The 17793-nt window shown below is 45.1% G+C and overlaps 1 protein-coding gene across 1 annotated transcript; it reads right to left on the bottom strand.

Moving 5' to 3' along the window:
- Window positions 1-3269: 3269 nt before the first annotated feature.
- LOC103640492 (CSC1-like protein HYP1) lies at window positions 3270-17347 on the bottom strand. The gene is made up of 10 exons (XM_008663133.4): window positions 16952-17347; window positions 16666-16821; window positions 7394-7457; window positions 6928-7137; window positions 6221-6403; window positions 5771-6069; window positions 5397-5673; window positions 4738-5010; window positions 3843-4076; window positions 3270-3720 (listed from the first exon to the last, which is right to left on the bottom strand). The coding sequence occupies exons 1-10, from the start codon at window positions 17185-17187 to the stop codon at window positions 3553-3555; spliced, it is 2100 nt and encodes a 699-aa protein (XP_008661355.1). The 5' UTR covers window positions 17188-17347; the 3' UTR covers window positions 3270-3552.
- Between the last annotated feature and the right edge of the window lie 446 nt (window positions 17348-17793).

The raw sequence follows: 17793 nt of genomic DNA, 5'->3' as shown, positions 1-17793 counted from the left end.
GAACCTACGCGCCAGGTCCGAGCCAACCGTCCCACCCAGGTCGTCTTCGTCCCTCCCGCACGTCTTCGTCACTCCCGCCCGCTCCCGACAGAACCTTTTCACTTTCCCGCCCACGCCCCTCTTTCTCCACGAACGACTCAACCTCTTCACATAAGTTGCAATCACATCAGACCAGCAGTTGCAATTACACCAGACAGTAGTTGCAATCATTGTTTTGTTAACAGATTTTTGGACATAGTTATATAGAAGTTGGAATCACACCAGACCAGCAGTTGCAATTACACTAGAAAGCAGTTGCAATCACACCAGACAACAGTTGCAATCATTGTTTGTTTAACAGATTTTTGGACATAGTTATATAGAAGTTGCAATCACACCAGACCAGCAGTTGCAATTACACCAGACAACAGTTGCAATCATTGTTTGTTTAACAAATTAATGAACATAGTTATAAAGAAGTTGCAATCACACCAGACCAACAGTTGCAATTACACCAGTCAGCAGTTGCAATCATTGTTTGTTTAGCAAATTTTTGGACATAGTTATATAGAAGTTGCAATCACACCAGACCAGCAGTTGCAATTACACCAGACCAGCAGTTGCAATCATATTTTTTTAACAAAATTTCCAGAGTTATTCAGTACTTGCAATCACATCAGAGCAACTCAGCAGTTGCATCCACACCACACCAGCAGTTGCAATTACAACACACCAGCAGTTGCAATCATTGTGTTTACATTTTTAACAGATATTTTGGGTAGAATTATACAGCAGTTGCAATCACACCTAATGCGAGGGACATGAAGGCGCGCGGCGGCGCGGGGACAGGGAGGCACGCGACGGCGCGGGGACAGGGAGGCGCTCGACGGCGGTGGGGAAGAGGGTGGCGCTCGGCGGCGGTGGGGGAGAGGGTGGCACTCGGCGGCGGTGGGGGAGAGGGTGGCGCGGGGACAGGGAGGCGCGCGGCGGCGGGGGGCAGGAAGGCGCGCATACAGGAGGCCGAGGCGTACTTGAGGTGTTATTGCAGGTGGGTGCATTCAATATAGAGAATGCACCCAGGTGCATTTTAGTGTCGCCGTATATATATATATATATATATATATATATATATATATATATATATATATATATATATATATATATAATTCTTCCACGCCTTCGTTTTTATTTGTGATGGTTCGCATGGTTTGCATCAATGGATTGGTTTTCACTTGACATGTTCCTCTGTGTGGTGTATTAGTTTACTCTCTTTGTATAATAAAATGGTAATGCGAGAGCTCAGCGGATTAACTTATATTGTGTGAACCCAAAGTATATGTATGATGGCAACCAGTGCTCGTGGACACGAATTGCGACGAAATCAACAAGGTATATATGGTTGAAAACCACCATATGATCTCTGTTGCTTTCTTAATCCCGGGATGAAACCGGCGGCGTTTAGATCACTGTTGCTAGCTAGTAGCTGTAATAACTCGCATCATTCTCCTCCGGTTTGTGTTTGTCATGCATGACGACGACGACGACGGTGTACCCAATGCAACTAAAGATTGCTACTTGGTCTTTCTATTCTGTGTGGAAAGTCATCGCAGACTCTCTCTGGAATATACCTCCATGTCTCTGTCACACGTACTACGTGTTTCTCAGCCATTTTGTGCGTCTTGTTGTTGGCCTCACCTCTTGTTTGAGTTGTGTACTGATTGCATGTCATCAGTTGATAGAGTTGTTATCTATTGTTAGCACAGTAGTGAAAACTCAACGATGCATGTATATATTATTACACTAATTAAAAACTGGTACACCAAGAACCAATTATTACGCTATAAAACTGAACTATATGCATGTATTATCTATTATGCATGTATTATTACACTATAATTATCTCACTCCTTATTTAGAGGATGTGTATTCGAACTCTCTATTTCACTCTCTATCACTCACTTCTTATTTCAAACTTCACTATACAAACGGTGCAATCTATAGTGTAAAACATTATTTTGTATGACCAATATACAATAGGTACAACTGAGAAAACGACTTCTACCACCCAACATTCTCTTTACGTATACGTCGTCACACTGGCTTTTCCATGCTCTGTGACCAGGACCAAGAACGCGTCAGCAAGTGTCGTCTACAGCTTAATTTTAACGAGTAAATGACAGCGAGTTAGAGCGAAGCAAGTAGTGACGAATTAAGGGAGTACGAAAATGACATGGCGGTCCATAATTCACGCAATTTAGCATGGAAAAAAAAAGCACACATCGCAACAATATCACGACGCGTTAGTTTCTACACTCTTCCCCTGGGAAAAAAAACGCAGCTTAGGGTTTTTAGGGCCACTTATCCTGCAGGCAAGGAAGACAAATGGCAGGGCACAAAGTGTTGGTATGGGATGGGACACATCTTAGGTGAACATGGATTTCCCATCACCACTTGCAACAAGTGACACGAAAGCCAAATGGCGCACCAATGGAAAGGATGGATAGCACCTTTAGGACATGGATGGACCCGGAACAACACCTTTGTATCAGCTCCAATTGGCAACTGCCTATATACATACATGCATGGATGGACCCGGAAGCAAAGTAGCAATCTTTACATGTGTTTTTTTTTTCAAAAGTTGATGGATTACCTGCTGTAAAATCAGTACAGTGATATACTTCCTCCGTTCTTTTTTATTTATTCTCTCCGTTCTTTTTTATCTGTCGTTATTTAGTTAAAAATGAACTATCTGACGACAAATATTTGAAAACGGAGGTAATATTTGAAAACGGAGGTAGTAATTTTTAATGTATCACCTGCTGTCGTTCTCAGAGGATCGAGCTGTGCAAGCGAATCTTTTTGGATCACATTTAAAACCAGGTAAACAACCAGCGGCGGGAGACACTTTCAGAGTAGAGTCAGTGTAACTAGCGCGTCTAATGGTCTCAGCGTATATAAACCAGGTAGCAACGCCACAGGCTGACAGGCTTCCACGTGATGATTTTCTCACACCATTTGAGATTTCAGAAAACAAAACCCTTTGACAGCGACAGCTATATGATAGTGGCCTCCCAAAAAAATGTCAAGTAGAGCACAAAGAAAACAAATAAATAGAGTAAAGCAGTTGCTCGTCATCACAGATGCTCCAAATGGCAAACAAGCCCATAGGATGCATAATGTGAAAACCGAAGCAAAAGGTTCACATGTTCACATGCATAGCAGTTTACTCGAATTAAAAATGAAGTTGATGAAAATTCTGAAGGTACAAGCAGTTTACCGTACAACCCATGAACGAACGATGCATAAGTTTGCGTTGCCAACACATCATAAAACGAGCAATTCATCTCTGAGAAGTGCACAAAATATCATGTACATTCACATATGTACAACGAACTCCCCCCCACACCAGAAGGGCAAAAAATTGCACAACAGACAACAACAATAAGAAACTATATGTCTGTCAAAAGTTCTACTCTTACAATGTAGCATAAAATTATACCTATGCTACTAGCCGTATCTAAACACCAAAATCAAATCGAAATTCACACAGCGGAGTCAGCTGCCATCCACAGCTTATCTGGAGCTAGACAGAGAGGCCAAGAGCGGCGCGGTGCGTTCGTCGGAGTTAGAAGCCCGTTGGAAAGGTTTCAGAGCTGGGTCACAGTAAGCTGTTACAAGATTACTGAAGAACTCCGCCATATCTGGTTTGCTCTGTTCTTCTCTATCTTTCTTTAGCAATGACTGCATGCACAAAAAAAATGAGGGCATTGCTAAGTTACAACCATAGAATAGGAACACAAGGGCATTGTGAGAGAATAGGCCTCAGTGTTAGTAAATGTCTACAAACGGACAGGAAATGGTACCTCGGTAGAGTATGCTTCAAAGATAGGCAGAAATCTGTTCCGGCAGAATTCGTTGAACAGAAGGGTCAGCGGTGGTAGGGGAAGTAGCAAACTGGACGCAAGGGGAAGCTTCTTTATCCCAAATACTCCAATAGCAATTATATGCAGAACAACCAGAGAGAATATCGTTGTGTTGTGCACAACGGGCCAAAATTTCCCTCCAGTATCATACTTTGGCGCATATACATTAAAAAGCTGCATTTGTACCGTTTGAAGTTACAGTCAAATATGTGCAGGGTGCAAAAATCTGGTCAAAATAGCTGGAAAAACAAAGCTAGACCGTTTCTAAAACAAATATACTGTTCTTCTGCTGGCACTGCTTGATCAACTACAATGTTGGAAAGAGCATTTCAAATTTTAGATTGAAGAATACTGTATTTGTCTGGTAAGAGAATATTCCACTCCTAGAAACCTAGAAAACATGTGTAGTATTTAGGAGTTGTTAATAAGGGCCTGAACCGGTGACCAAGGGTTTCTAACTCTATCACCCCACTTTAGTTCAACAAATTTAGTATTCCATATGAACATCATTAATGGAGAAGTTAGTAATTTTATGTATTACGCCCATATTGTCAGGATTTTGCAAGTATTTTGTTTTATAATTAGTTCACTTAACATATTAACTCAGAAGAATCAAATCCAGTAAATTCTTAGGCGGAATAAAGCAATTTCCAGTTCTTTTTTTCAAAAGTATGAAGACATATCTTTTTTCTTTGAGATCTATCTGCCTTCCAAAACATGAACACAATTAGATATCAATATCACTAACCTCTCAAAATCCATGCAGGTTGCGTGACAATATGTTGAGGATTTATGAAGACTTTTTAAGAACTGAAAATAACTGCAATGTTCTCACCTGATTACGGAATATGAAGTAGCCAAGGCAGAAGTAGACCAATACAAATGGTAGGATAAGGGGGGCTACAATAAAATATGCGAGTCCAATAAGCCCAAACAAGAGAATCCGTGGAATTTCACTATAATAAGGCATTGATGGAGCTTTGGAGTAATCCCGCTTGCAACACTTCGCACACTTTCCCCACAGATGACAGAAAAGAGCAGTAATTTGAGTGAGTTCAGATGTTATGCTTGTCCACGATGTGACCACATATGCAATAAAGAAAGAGGCCTACACAGCAAACACAGAGCCAACAACAGTTTATTAATGCACAGTTCATATAGAGACAAATGCCATACTCACGAACTAATGATCATTTTAATGAAGTATATTCCACATCTAAGGACGCAATACAAATATGTCTACAGAGATGTCATTTACATAATTACATAGCCATGTTTAAGCTTGCATGCTGGCTACTAAGATTCTTATCTTAGGAAACAAAGATCTATATCAATGGAAGTGTATCATATCCAGATGAAAGGAAATGTCAATGCCATGTGAGACATTGTTCTAGAAGTAATTTGTGATAACTTTCTTAAATAACACTGCAAAAAAATGGACCAATGTGTGCTGTATTATCGTTCATTAAATAAAACAAGAAAAGCATAAGCTACCTGCGCTGGTACAAGAACTGCAAGTTTTGAAGGTAGCTCCTTTGGATTAAGGAAAATCTCGAATTGAACTAAGGCTGAACCAGTGAGAACATTGGCAAAGAACGCAGTCCATATTGTAAACCGAAGCATCTTATTGCAAGCACTTTGCTCAATCCCACTAACAGAAACAAATCCTTGCATAGTTGAAAATAACTTCATTATTGAGGGCACACAAGATGAAAGAACGTGAAGAATAACACTGGGAAGATATCCTGTAACCAGTTGACTCACAACAGCACTGCAAGGACAAAACAACATAATATTCATAGTGAGAATACCTGTAGTGTACTAAAGCATTATAAATAACAAGAGACCAAACTCATGAGAGAACTAACATTTCCAGTATGTTCCTCAGAAAAGGCAACCACTTCTCTAGTTGTTCCAGATAGGTGAGTCCTTGAACAAATGCCACAACTAGGAGAAAGACAAGTATCAGGAGAACTGAAGCTACAAATACTACAAACTTGGCAATCCATCTTTCCATGAAGGATGTAGAAAAGAAAGGCCAATAAACGTCATGAGGATCAGGAGCTTCCTCAGTTTGCCACTCAGTTGGGTTGTCTGACTGTCTAATGTAAACTGCATTTGCAGCGCTATATCGAGATCTGAATGAAACAAAGGCAGCAGGAATTTCCTGAAGAGAGGTGAAATAATAACTATTGGTCAGAGAATAGAAGAATTTGTGTGCATGAATACCAGAGCCTCATAAAGAAAGATCATATCAGGATAACAATAAGCACATAAGAGTCAATTCTTGCAATGCCAAATGGATGCTGAATCTGCACCTGTCTCCTAGTAGCATCTGACTGTTCCATTCTAACATTCTCTTCAAGGTCTTCCAGCCTTTTCTGGTATTCTCCAACAAGATCATTTCTGCTAAATAATCCAAGTTTTCTTGGAGGATCTCCAGTTGACCGTCGGACATGGTTTAAGTTGGTAAGCTTTGTACAAATACTCTCAGCATCGTTCTGGACAGAAACGTAACATGAAGTGAAACCAGATTCACAAAATCACAATGATGAAATTATGAGGCCGATCTCAATGTATGAATGGAACAATTTAGAGTCTACCAGGTAGAAAAGCAAACAAGCAGCAAATTACAGAACAACCCAGGACAAAAATGTATTCCATAAAACAAATCCTTAAAGTGTGAAGGAAAATGTTATGGCGGCAGCTAGGGTTGAGGGAACACAAGAGGGACGGCCAGGGGCCTTGCCCATGGCCGAGCAAGAGTTAAGGGTTTACTTTGCTTGATTAGATTGATACATCTCTCCTTATATAGAGAGGCTAACTTGACCCCCATGAAAATATCCTAACCAAATCAATCTAATTTATCTCTTCCTTTATCCTAACTAACCAAATCTTTCTTTATCTCACACAATAAATAGGAACAATCAGTAAAAAATGGACAAGGTGTCAATCAACAGACACTGCATATAAGTAAAGGATAGCAGATATATATTCAATAACCATGACAAATTACAAACCTTACCAGAAGACGGCGAAGTTTGCCAGTTTGACGAACAATTGTGTGTGATAAGTACGTGGATGCATGATACTCTTTAAAAAACTTATCAACAGCATCACCCACTGAAACACCATCAGATACTGGAATAGCTCGAACAAGAACTGTGAAGTGCTGAGGTAATGGCTTTGAGATCATAAAATACTCTAGCCTCTTGCCAGAGATATATTTGTACTCCTGCAAAGCAACGACACAGGAAATGTTTACAAAAACATAACTAGTAAAACTTAAAGAATTTGATAGAGCACGTAGCTGGTCAAATTCAAATGCGAGACCAGATGAGTATATGTGTTAATTAAAAGAGGGCAATGAGCTGAGCTGAACTCTAACCATACTCCAACATATACCCTACTGGCAAAAGGGATGCCAAAAATGTCTAGCAAACATAGAAAGTAGGTGATCAAAGAAGCAAAAAAAAAGTTGAATTACTCACATGATACAGTAGGTAGCATGTAATTCCAGTTATGATATACACAGCTGAAAAGTGAAGCCACAATCTGCCAGCCACATTACCACAGGTGATCAGTTCTTATAGTCCCTGGCTTAAGGGAAAATATAATTTGAAATGCATATATATTTTTTGTTAGATGTCTATGCATATGTCCTTGTTGTATTCGGTCTCATATATAGAGTCCTTGTTGTATTCACTATTTCGTCTCATATATATTCTTGTTAGATGTCTATGCATGTGTCCTTATTGTATTCGGTCTCATATATAATGTTCTTGTTCTACACGGTCTTTATCTTGTATCAGTGTATATATTCGGGCCTAATGCCCTCATATTGAATACAGTGCAATTCATAACATGGTATCAATGCCAACTTTTCGGGTTAGGGTTCTTCCCTTCTCTACCATTTTTTCCTCACGTTTCTCATTTGCACGTTATGGTCTCACACAAGGACGCTCGACGCTCTCTGCCGACTGTGCATTGTTGTGTTTTGCTCACGCCGGTAGCCCCCCTTTTAGATCTGGTTTTGGTAGGATCCGAGTTTATAGATCTAGTTCTAACTGTTTTGTTAGGTTTCGGTAAAAACTACAACTTGAGCCACTTTTCTTTTGCACTCTTGCCATCGTGGCATTGTCTGTGGTTGCTCCACTATGCACTATCGTTGTTGACTATTGCTATGACCTTGTCTTTGACCTCTTCGTATGGATGGGTTCCAGTTCTATGGAGTCTGGTGCTTTTTAATGGCACCAATTACTGTGACTGGGTTCTACACATGTGTCTTCACATGTGTGGTTTGTGCCTTCTGGAGTTCCTCACTGGTGATCTGATGTGTCCTTGTCCTACTGCTCCTACAACGGCTATGATTCTAGAGAAGGTTACTGACGAGGAGTTGCTAGCAGACTATGATGATCAGATGTCCTCTTATGATTCTCAGTTTAGTGCTTACAGGTCTTGGTTGGATGAGGATGCTCGTGCAAGTGCTATTTTTGCCTCTAATATGGAGGATCGTCTTACTGCTGATGTGGGCTTTTCTGTAGTACAAATTTGAAAGCAGCTTAGACTCTGCTTTTGTTGCTTATCCAAGTTCGTTATGTTAATAAACATATGTAGCAAATAGAAATTAAAATAGGATTAAAAATAATTAAGTGCTATAATAAATGTGTCAGGGCCTAAGGAGGCCCACGGAGGGGCGGCGGCAGCTGCAGTCATGGGCCCTCTAGGGGGGATTAGATAAAGATAGTTAGAGATAAGATTAGAATATTAGTTGAGATTATTTAGGAGATTAGTTGAGATTATCTAGGAAGATTATCAGTTAGTTTGTAGAGAGTTTTTAGGAGAGTTTTAAGGAGATAAGGATCTCTAGCTAGACAAGGGCAGCCAGCCAGCCTATATATGTAATCAATGGAGAAGTAAAGCATGCAAGAATTAGAAGGGAGAAACCCTCCTCTTGCTCGACCGTGGGCAGAGGCCCCTGGCCGACGTTCCTGCCGATCGATACCCCTCTCTAATCCATCACCGATCTAGCGACCATAACATCTGGTATTCGGAGCCAATTTTTTTCCATCGCCCTTTCATCGCGTATGTTCCTGCGCTGGTCGCCCGCAACACGCAGAGCTTCGGTTTCGATCCGATCTCATGGCTTATGCTGCCAATTTCGTGGCATCGTCCTGGCAACCGGCGTCTCCATCTCCATGGACTGCACCTCATGTCACCTTCGTCACGTAGTCCTGGCAACGGGCGTCCCCATCTCCATGGGCTGCGCCGCATGCCACCTTCGTCACGCCATCTTGGCAACCGACGTCCCCATCTCCATGGGCAACATCGCCTGCCAATTTTGTCAGCACATCCTGGACGCCGGCGTGCCCATCTCCAGGGACAACGCCAAATTTTGTCACATCATCTTCGTTGACGGAGTCTCCATCCCCATGGGCGACGCCACTAGGGGCAGCCACGGCTCAACAATCACCAGCTCCATCGATGGGGGACTCGTGGACCAACATAAGGGCTGATCTCGCAAAGATGCAAGCCTCGCTCCGGATGGTTGAGCAGGGGCTGCTGCAAATCAAGGCAGCAGTGCAACATGAGCAGCACTGGCGTTGTCCGCACGACTCCAGACGTCGGCGGCTGTGGGCATACAGGCTGCTGCTCGTGGCTTCCTTGCACGACGGAGAGTGCGAGAGATGCGCCGGCAAATGCTCGAGGCAGCCTTGGTGACAATTGACCTTAGCACACGGGGGCGTGACCTCGCCCTGTCGGCCGGCCATCAGCAGCGGCACCGGGTCGCTATCTCCAAGTGTGAGCATGGTACATGTCCCGTGGGCGACGAACTTCAATTCTACGACAGCGACGGTAGGGAAGGCACTCCCCTCATCATCGACAAGGGTGCACTGTTTAGCGCCACCACATTCCGCTACCGCCCGCCACGAGGGCGCCTCCGCTGGTTATTGTTGCGACCTATTCCAGGTACCCGTCCATGTGCTCCCCTTTCGTCCAGATGGTGTCCATGGGATCCAGGTGGCTGCACACGTGCAAGTCCAATGCGCGGAGGGTGCCCGCCTTATCTTATGGGGTCAAAAAAAAATTCAGATTCGGAATAATAAGATAAGCCGAGATGTAAAAGGCTTGTCTTCTAGTTGTCTGATTTTGGGTCAAGTAGACTCGGTCTTTGAGCACCCGTCATGCTGCAGCTCGAGGACGAGCTGCTTGTCCAGGAGGGATGTAGTGTCAGGGCCTAAGGAGGCCCACAGAGGGGCTGCGGCAGCTGCAGTCATGGGCCCTCCAAGGGGGATTAGATAAAGATAGTTAGAGATAAGATTAGAAGATTAGTTGAGATTATTTAGGAGATTAGTTGAGATTATCTAGGAAAATTATCAGTTAGTTTGTTGAGAGTTTTTAGAAGAGTTTTAAGGAGATAAGGATCTCTAGCTAGACAAGGGCAGCCAGCCGGCCTATATATGTAATCAATGGATGAGAAATAAAGCAGGCAAGAATTAGAAAGGAGAAACCCTCCTCTTGCTCGGCCGTGGGCAGAGGCCCTCGACCGACGTTCCTGCCCATCGATACCCCTCTCTAATCCCTCACCGATCTAGCGACCATAACATCTAGTGTCAGGGCCTAAGGAGGCCCACGGAGGGGTTGCGGCAGCAACAGCCATGGGCCCTCCAAGGGGGATTAGATAAGGATAGTTAGAGATAAGATTATAAGATTAGTTGAGATTATTTAGGAGATTAGTTGAGATTATCTAGGAAGGTTATCGGTTAGTAGTTTGTTGAGAGTTTTTAGGAGAGTTTTAAGGAGATAAGGATCTCTAGCTAGTTAGGGCGGCCAGCCGGCCTATTTATGTAATCAATGGATGAGAAATAGAGGTAAGAATTAGAACGGAGAAACCCTCCTTTTGCTCGGCCGTGGGCAGAGGCCCTGGCCGACGTTCCTGCCCATCGATACCCCTCTCCAATCCCTCACCGATCTAGCGACCATAACATCTGGTATCGGCTAGCCTGGGTTTCGATCTGATCCCATGGCTTCTGCTGCCAATTTCGCGGCTTCATCCTGGCAACCGGCGTCCCCATCTCCATGGATTGCGCCGCATGTCACCTTCGTCACGCCGTCCTGGCAACCGACGTCCCCATCTCCATGGGTTGCGCCGCATGCCACCTTCGTCACGCCATCCTGGCAACCAGCGTCCCTATCTCCATGGGCAGCATCGCCTGCCAATTTTGTCACCACATCCTGGACGCCGGCGTGCCCATCCCCAGGGACAACGCCAAATTTTGTCACATCATCTTCGTTGACGGCGTCTCCGTCCCCATGGGCGACGCCACTAGGGGCAGCCACGGCTCAGCAATCACCAGCTCCATCGATGGGGGACTTGTGGACTAACATAAGGGATGATCTCGCAAAGATGCAAGCCACGCTCCAGAAGGTTGAGCAAGGGCTGCTGCAAATCAAGGCAGCAGTGCAACATGAGCAACACCAGCTGGCGTTGTCCGCACGACTCCGGACGTCGGCGGCTGTCGGCATACAAGCTGCTGCTCGTGGCTTCCTTGCACGACGGAGAGTGCGAGAGATGCGCCGGCAGATGCTCGAGGCAGCCTTGGTGACGGTTGACCTCGGCACACGGGGGCGCGACCTCGCCCTGTCGGACGGCCATCAGCAGCGGCACCGGGCCGCTATCTCCAAGTGCGAGCATGGTACGTGTCCCGCGGGCGACGAACTTCAACTCTACGGCAACAGCGGTAGGGAAGGCACTCACCTCGTCATCAGCAAGGGCGCACTATTTAGGGCCACCACATTCCGCTACCGACCGCCACGAGGGCGCCTCCGCTGGTTATTGTTGCGACCTATTCCAGGTGCCCGTCCATGTGCTCCCCTTTCGTGCAGATAGCGTCCATGGGATCCAGGTGGCTGCACACGTGCAAATCCAATGCGCGGAGGGTGTCCGCCTTATCCTATGGGGTAAAAAAAATTCAGATTCGGAATGACAGGATAAGCCGAGATGTAAAAGGTTTGTCTTCTAGGTGTCTGGTTTTGGGTCAAGTAGACTCGGTCTTTGAGCACCCGTTATGCTGCAGCTCGAGGACGAGCTGCTTGTCCAGGAGGGGTGTAGTGTCAGGGCCTAAGGAGGCCCATAGAGGGGCTGCAGCAGCAACAGCCATGGGCCCTCCAAGGAGGATTAGATAAGGATAGTTAGAGATAAGATTAGAAGATTAGTTGAGATTATCTAGGAAGGTTATTTGTTAGTAGTTTGTTGAGAGTTTTTAGGAGAGTTTTAAGGAGATAAGGATCTCTAGCTAGATAGGAGCGACCAGCCGGCCTATTTATGTAATCAATGGATGAGAAATAAAAGAGGCAAGAATTAGAAGGGAGAAACCCTCCTCTTGCTCGGCCGTGGGCAGAGGCCCTGGCCGACGTTCCTGCCCATCGATACCCCTCTCCAATCCCTCACCGATCTAGCGACCACAACAATGAAATAAAAAATATTTAATAAAAAAGTTATTGGAAAAGGAATTGTAAAATTGACTCATTTGTAAAAATATTAGGAACACAAATGTGAAATCGATTTTAAATTAGATATATTGATTAAGTGATATAATTAAACAATGAGCATATAAACAATATACAGTTTGTTTGCAGTGGACAACTCACAACAGTTTGAACCAAACGACTTTCACATTTTTTCTCACAACAACTTTTTCACAACAGACAACTCACAACAGTTCTTTTTCATAGCTCACACCTGACCAAACACACCCTAAGCCTACTACTCAATCTACCTATCTTGTTGCTATTTTTTTTAAAGCAGCTCTTACGAAAGGGAGGTTTCTACATATGAGTTTTCGCTCAAAAGTTTGTTGTTTGATGTCAACTTGAAACTCTCGGCCTTTAGCTGTCACCAAATACTTATCTGGTCCTGCTAGGGTTAGAAGGTTGCACTTGTGCTTCAATGAACCTATGACTTCGTGATGAGTTTGAGCCCCTTTGTGCTCACTTGCTCGCTCGTCATCACTACAACTCTCTCATGGATGTTCTTGCTAGTATTTAGAATGAGGACTCATTTGTGTGTTGTTGGTCTATTGCAGTCTTCATCGATCTTGGTTGTTCGTTCTTCATCCTCTCAACCGCCTACTACTCCACCGATGATGTTGTCTTCAGTTTTGTCGCCTCCTGTGCGTGGGGGCAAGGTGGTCTCCATTGTGCTTGATGTGATCGTGATGGGCCGTTCTTCATTGGGTACTGGCGGTGCTGGTACTAGAGGATCCCAATGGAGTTTGGCTATGACTACGGAAGCCCAATTGCTCATGCTACTTCATCGCGTTGCAGCCTCTACACCTACAGGAGCTGCTGGTTTTGTGACTTAGGGTCTGTTTGGTTTATGGCTAACTATGCCACACTTTGCCTAAGGTTAGTCGTTCGAATTGAAGAACTAACCTTAGGCAGAAAAGTTAGGCATAGTGTGGCAAGTTAGACAGCGAACCAAACAGGCCCTTAGTCTTCTGCAGTCTGCACCTATAAATCTGTTGTTGGATATCTGTCTTCCACTTAGGGACCATCTCCCTTCCACTTCAAGTGAGTATCTCTCTGATGCTCTTCGTCAGGTACTTTCTAAGCAAGGGACTCTTGCCCAATTTTCATGTCCTAGAGCTCATGCTCAGAATGGTGTGGCTAAGGGCAAACATTGCCATCTTTTTAAGACTGCTCGTGCTCTTATGTTTGCCTCTTCTGTTCTTCCTCACTTTTGGGCTGAGGTTGTTTCTACTGCTACTTGACAAACATCTAGCCTTCCTCAACTCTTCAAGGAGGGATTCCTTTTAAGCGTCTTTGTGGCAAGACACCTGAGGATTCAAGTCTTCATATGTTTGGTTGTATGCTGTGTTTCTCCCACCTCGTGAGTGGACTAAGTTGACTGCCCAGTCAATTGAGTGTGTGTTTCGTGAGTATAGTGCTGAGCATAAGGGACATTGTTGTTGAGATCCAATTGCTCATCGGATGAGGATATCTCAGGATGTTGTCGTTGATGAGACTTGTCCTTTTTATCCTCATCCTTCTTTCGATGCTTCATCAACATCCTTGGTTGATCCCCTTCCTTCTCTATTCTTCCAAGATGCTTGTGCTCCTACTATACCTACCTCATGCTTAGAGCAGCACTTAACAGAGTCCTTTCCTACTACAGTTGTGCCTTCCTCAGTGGTACCTCCCTTGGTGTCTTCTTCAGAGTCTCCTTCCTTGGTTCCTGACTACACTAGGAAGCCTGACACATGTCTACGCTCGTCGGGTCATAGATTCTTTTGGTACGACATCTTCCTCTGATGAGCTACCCTCTTCTGTTGTTCCATCTTGAGTCATCTTCCTCCGATGATTCACCTTCACCTGATGAGACAGCTCCTGTCGAGCTAGCTTCTTCTGGTAATTCTTCATTACAGTCGATCATTAGACAAAGTCATTGTTTTTGTCGACCATCCAACTGGTACTCTCCTTTCTTGTTACCGTTCTTTCTGAGCCAACCTCTTGTTGTGATGCTATCCTTCATCAAGAATGGCAGCATGCGATGGCCGAGGAGATTGTTGCTCTTGAGTGTACCGACAAGTGAAACTTGTTCCTTGTCCATCATGTGTTTGTCCTATCACATGTAAGTGGGTCTATAAGGTTAAGACCCGCTCTAATGGCTCTCTTGAGCATTATAAGGCTCGCCTAGTTACCCGTGGCTTTTAGCAAGAATATGGTCATGAGTACGACAAGACTTTTGCGCATGTTGCTGATATGACCACTGTTCACACTCATCTTATTGTGGCTTCTATTTGTGAGTGGTCCATCTCTCAACTTGATGTCAAGAATGTCTTTCTTAATGGTGAGATGCATGAAGAGGTCTACATGCAACCACTGTTTAGGTATTCTATTCCGGTGGGCATGGTTTGTCGTGTACGACACTCCCTTTATAGCCTCAAGCTAGCTCCAAGTGCTTGGTTTCAGTGCTTTGCATCTATGATCACTATGGATGGTTTCTCTGCTTGTGCTCATGATCCTGCGCCTTTTGTGCATACTTCGTCTCATAGTCAAACTCTTCTTCTCTATGTTGATGATATGATCATCGCAGGAGATGATCCTGAGCAGTGGTGGATCTAGGCAAAATTCAAAGCCTGGGCACCACATGTGGGAGGGGAGAGGCACGACGTGACGCCTAGGGCTCTGTTGGCTTCAGTTGCCCCACCATCCAGTCCCTTCCTATCCTCCTTCCCTAGAAGCACTCTCCGGTCGCAGCCATGGCCAAGCCACTGTCACCCACCTCCGACTCATTGGCTCCCAAGTCGTTGTCTCGCCCCTCCCCTGGGGGTCTCCTCGATCCGCTTACCGCCTCCATGCGCTCCCTCGCGTCGGCGCGCCGCTCCCCGATCACCACGCTCGTCATGTACGACGAGGACACACGCACCATCGCTGAACTCTCCATCGACATCTACCTCTACCTGGACACCGACCTCTACAACGTCTCTGGCTTGTCCCTCACGCTGCCCCCGCCCACATGCGACCTCTCCCGTGGCCGATGAGGAAAGAATGCACCTTCCTCACCATCGGCAGAGCTAAGCCCGGGCAAGCTGAGCTCTGGCTCCGCCGGTGATCCTGAGTACATAACCTTTGTTAAGACATGTCTTGGCAAGCAATTTCTCATATCTAATCTTGGTCCTCTTTGTTATTTTCTTGGAATAGAGTTTTCCTCTTCATTGAGGATTTTTATCTGTCTCAAGAGAAGTACATACATGGTCTTCTTGATCAGGCTTCTAATACTAATCAACGGACAATTAAGACTCCTATGGAACTCAATGTTCACCTTCGTGGCATGGATGGTGAGCCTCTTGAGGATCATACTAGTTATCGACACATTGTAGATTTGTAGGGAGTCTTATTTACCTTGGTGTCACTCGTCCAGACAATTCGTATTTTGTATATATTCTGAGTAAGTTTGCTTCTGCTCCCACTCAGCTCCAATATCTAGATGCCTATTGTTTTCAAGCTCTATCTCTTTATAGTTGTAGGCTTATTGTGATGCTACCAGAGCTAGTGATTCCTCTGATCATCGATCTCTTTCTACATATTGTGTTTTTATTGGTGTTTCCCTCACTGCTTGGAACACTAAGAAGTATGTAGCAATTTCTCCTTCGAGTGCAGAGGCTGAGTTGCGTGTTATAGCTCTTGTTTTCTGGAATACGCAGGAGAGCTGCACATCTTTGTATTAATAGAAGAAGAAGAAAGGGGGAGAGAACCCCATTACACCACACACATTACACCCCAACACTAGAAACTAACTAATGGTCAATGAGTCTTGTGACTATAGAGGTTACTTGGTTAATGGTGGTTGCTTGAGGATTTTGGTATTTCTGTTAGTACGCTAACTCCTTTTGTATGAGGGTACATGTGCTATTAGTATTGATCGTGATCCGGTCAAGGACGTGTTTACTAAGCATATAGGTGTTGATGCCTATTACACACGTGCAAGGTTTGGGATGATATTGATCTTTGTTACGTGCCTTCAGAGCCTCAATTGGCCAATTGGCCGGTTTCTTCGCGGAGGCGCAGTGGTGGCGGAAGGCCGATTTTGAAACATTAAGTGCTTGTTTGGAAGCAAGGAGAATAGATGGGATTGCAGGGGCTAAAATCCCCTCACTATTCATTCCATTTCCCTTGCTCATGCCCTAACTAACCGGACAAAACCCCTCTAAAAACCCCCAAATGTGCATCGAATTAAGAAGAAGTTGGAAGTCCTCACTTGCTGGAACCGTCCTGGACGTTGGAGATGCTGAATAGATCGATGGATTTGTTAGGCAGGTCGGTGAAGTCGATCTCCCGCAGCTGGTCACCGAGGAAGTTCACCGGCAGGAGCACGCCGACCCCGAGCACCGCGGCCGCCGCGAACACCCTGATGCTGCACCACCCGAGTAGCGTACGCGCACTCCAATGAGCAAGGGAACGGACCCAATTGGGGGAAAAGGGCAGCAAAGGGGGAGGACGTAGGAATAGAGGGGGTGCGGCGGGCGCGGGAGGGGCCGACCAACCTGAATACGAAGATGCGGATGAAGACGACGCCATCGAGCCCCGCGGCGGCGTGGATGTCCTCCTCGGCACGGCGCCACGCCGCAGCGAGCCACGGCTCGAGCGGCGCGTAGGGCCGGCGCGGGGAGTACACCTCGACGTACGGTGGCCTGCGACGGAGCAACGAGTAGGCCGCGGCGAGGAGCACGGTGAGGGCCAGGTTGATCCCCACCGACGTCGTGAGCGCCGACAGGATCATCGCGCCGGCGGGCAGAAGAAGCTCCCTGAAAACTCCACCGGCGAGGCGGGACCCGCTGGTCAGTGGTGGAAGAAGCAAAGCTGCCGCCGCGCACGGTGAGTGAGAAAGACAAGAACGAGATCGCGGTTGGGATGGAAAATTGTTGTGGTGGGTACGGTGGGTCCCAGATGTCAGTTAAGCACGTGGCAGGCGGGTTGTGACTGTGAGCCTGTGACGTGGTGGTCGGTGGTCGGCACAGGTTTATCGCGAAGCGAGACGTGTGCGATTGTGGGACCCGTTTTACGTGACGTGTGTAACGTGTGTATATATATGGGAGGTACTCCTACGTGCAAATATATGTTTTGTGCAATCAACCAATACGTGTCATTAAATATAAATCATGCGATGACAATATTTTATGGATAATTTCTTGTTTTATTGTATGTAGTACAAAGTCTCGTTACGATATTTGTAATCGAAAATGGAGATTGCTTGTTTACAATATTTAAAGATTAGACAATCCAAAATGGGATGTTCCTTTTTACAATATTTGAACTTAAAATTATACAAAGAATGTCAGTATCTATGATATAAAATAAGTGTTATTAGATTAATAATAAGTTATAA

This window comes from Zea mays, chromosome 1 (genome assembly GCF_902167145.1).
Source record: "Zea mays cultivar B73 chromosome 1, Zm-B73-REFERENCE-NAM-5.0, whole genome shotgun sequence".
Classification (NCBI taxonomy): Eukaryota; Viridiplantae; Streptophyta; class Magnoliopsida; order Poales; family Poaceae; genus Zea; species Zea mays.
Note: the sequence above shows the minus strand (reverse complement) of the source record. Positions and strands in the feature narration are given on the sequence as shown.

Bases quoted from the DNA above. Each gene is read 5' to 3' on its own strand.
- LOC103640492 (XM_008663133.4), bottom strand. From the start codon at position 17,187: ATGATCCTGTCGGCGCTCACGACGTCGGTGGGGATCAACCTGGCCCTC. The intron at 7,458-16,665 runs GTGAGGACTTCC...TGTGGCTGGCAG, and splicing joins GTCCAGGACGGTTCCAGCAA to ATTGTGGCTTCACTTTTCAG. The intron at 6,070-6,220 runs GTGCAGATTCAG...ACCTCTCTTCAG, and splicing joins CAGATGCTACTAGGAGACAG to GAAATTCCTGCTGCCTTTGT.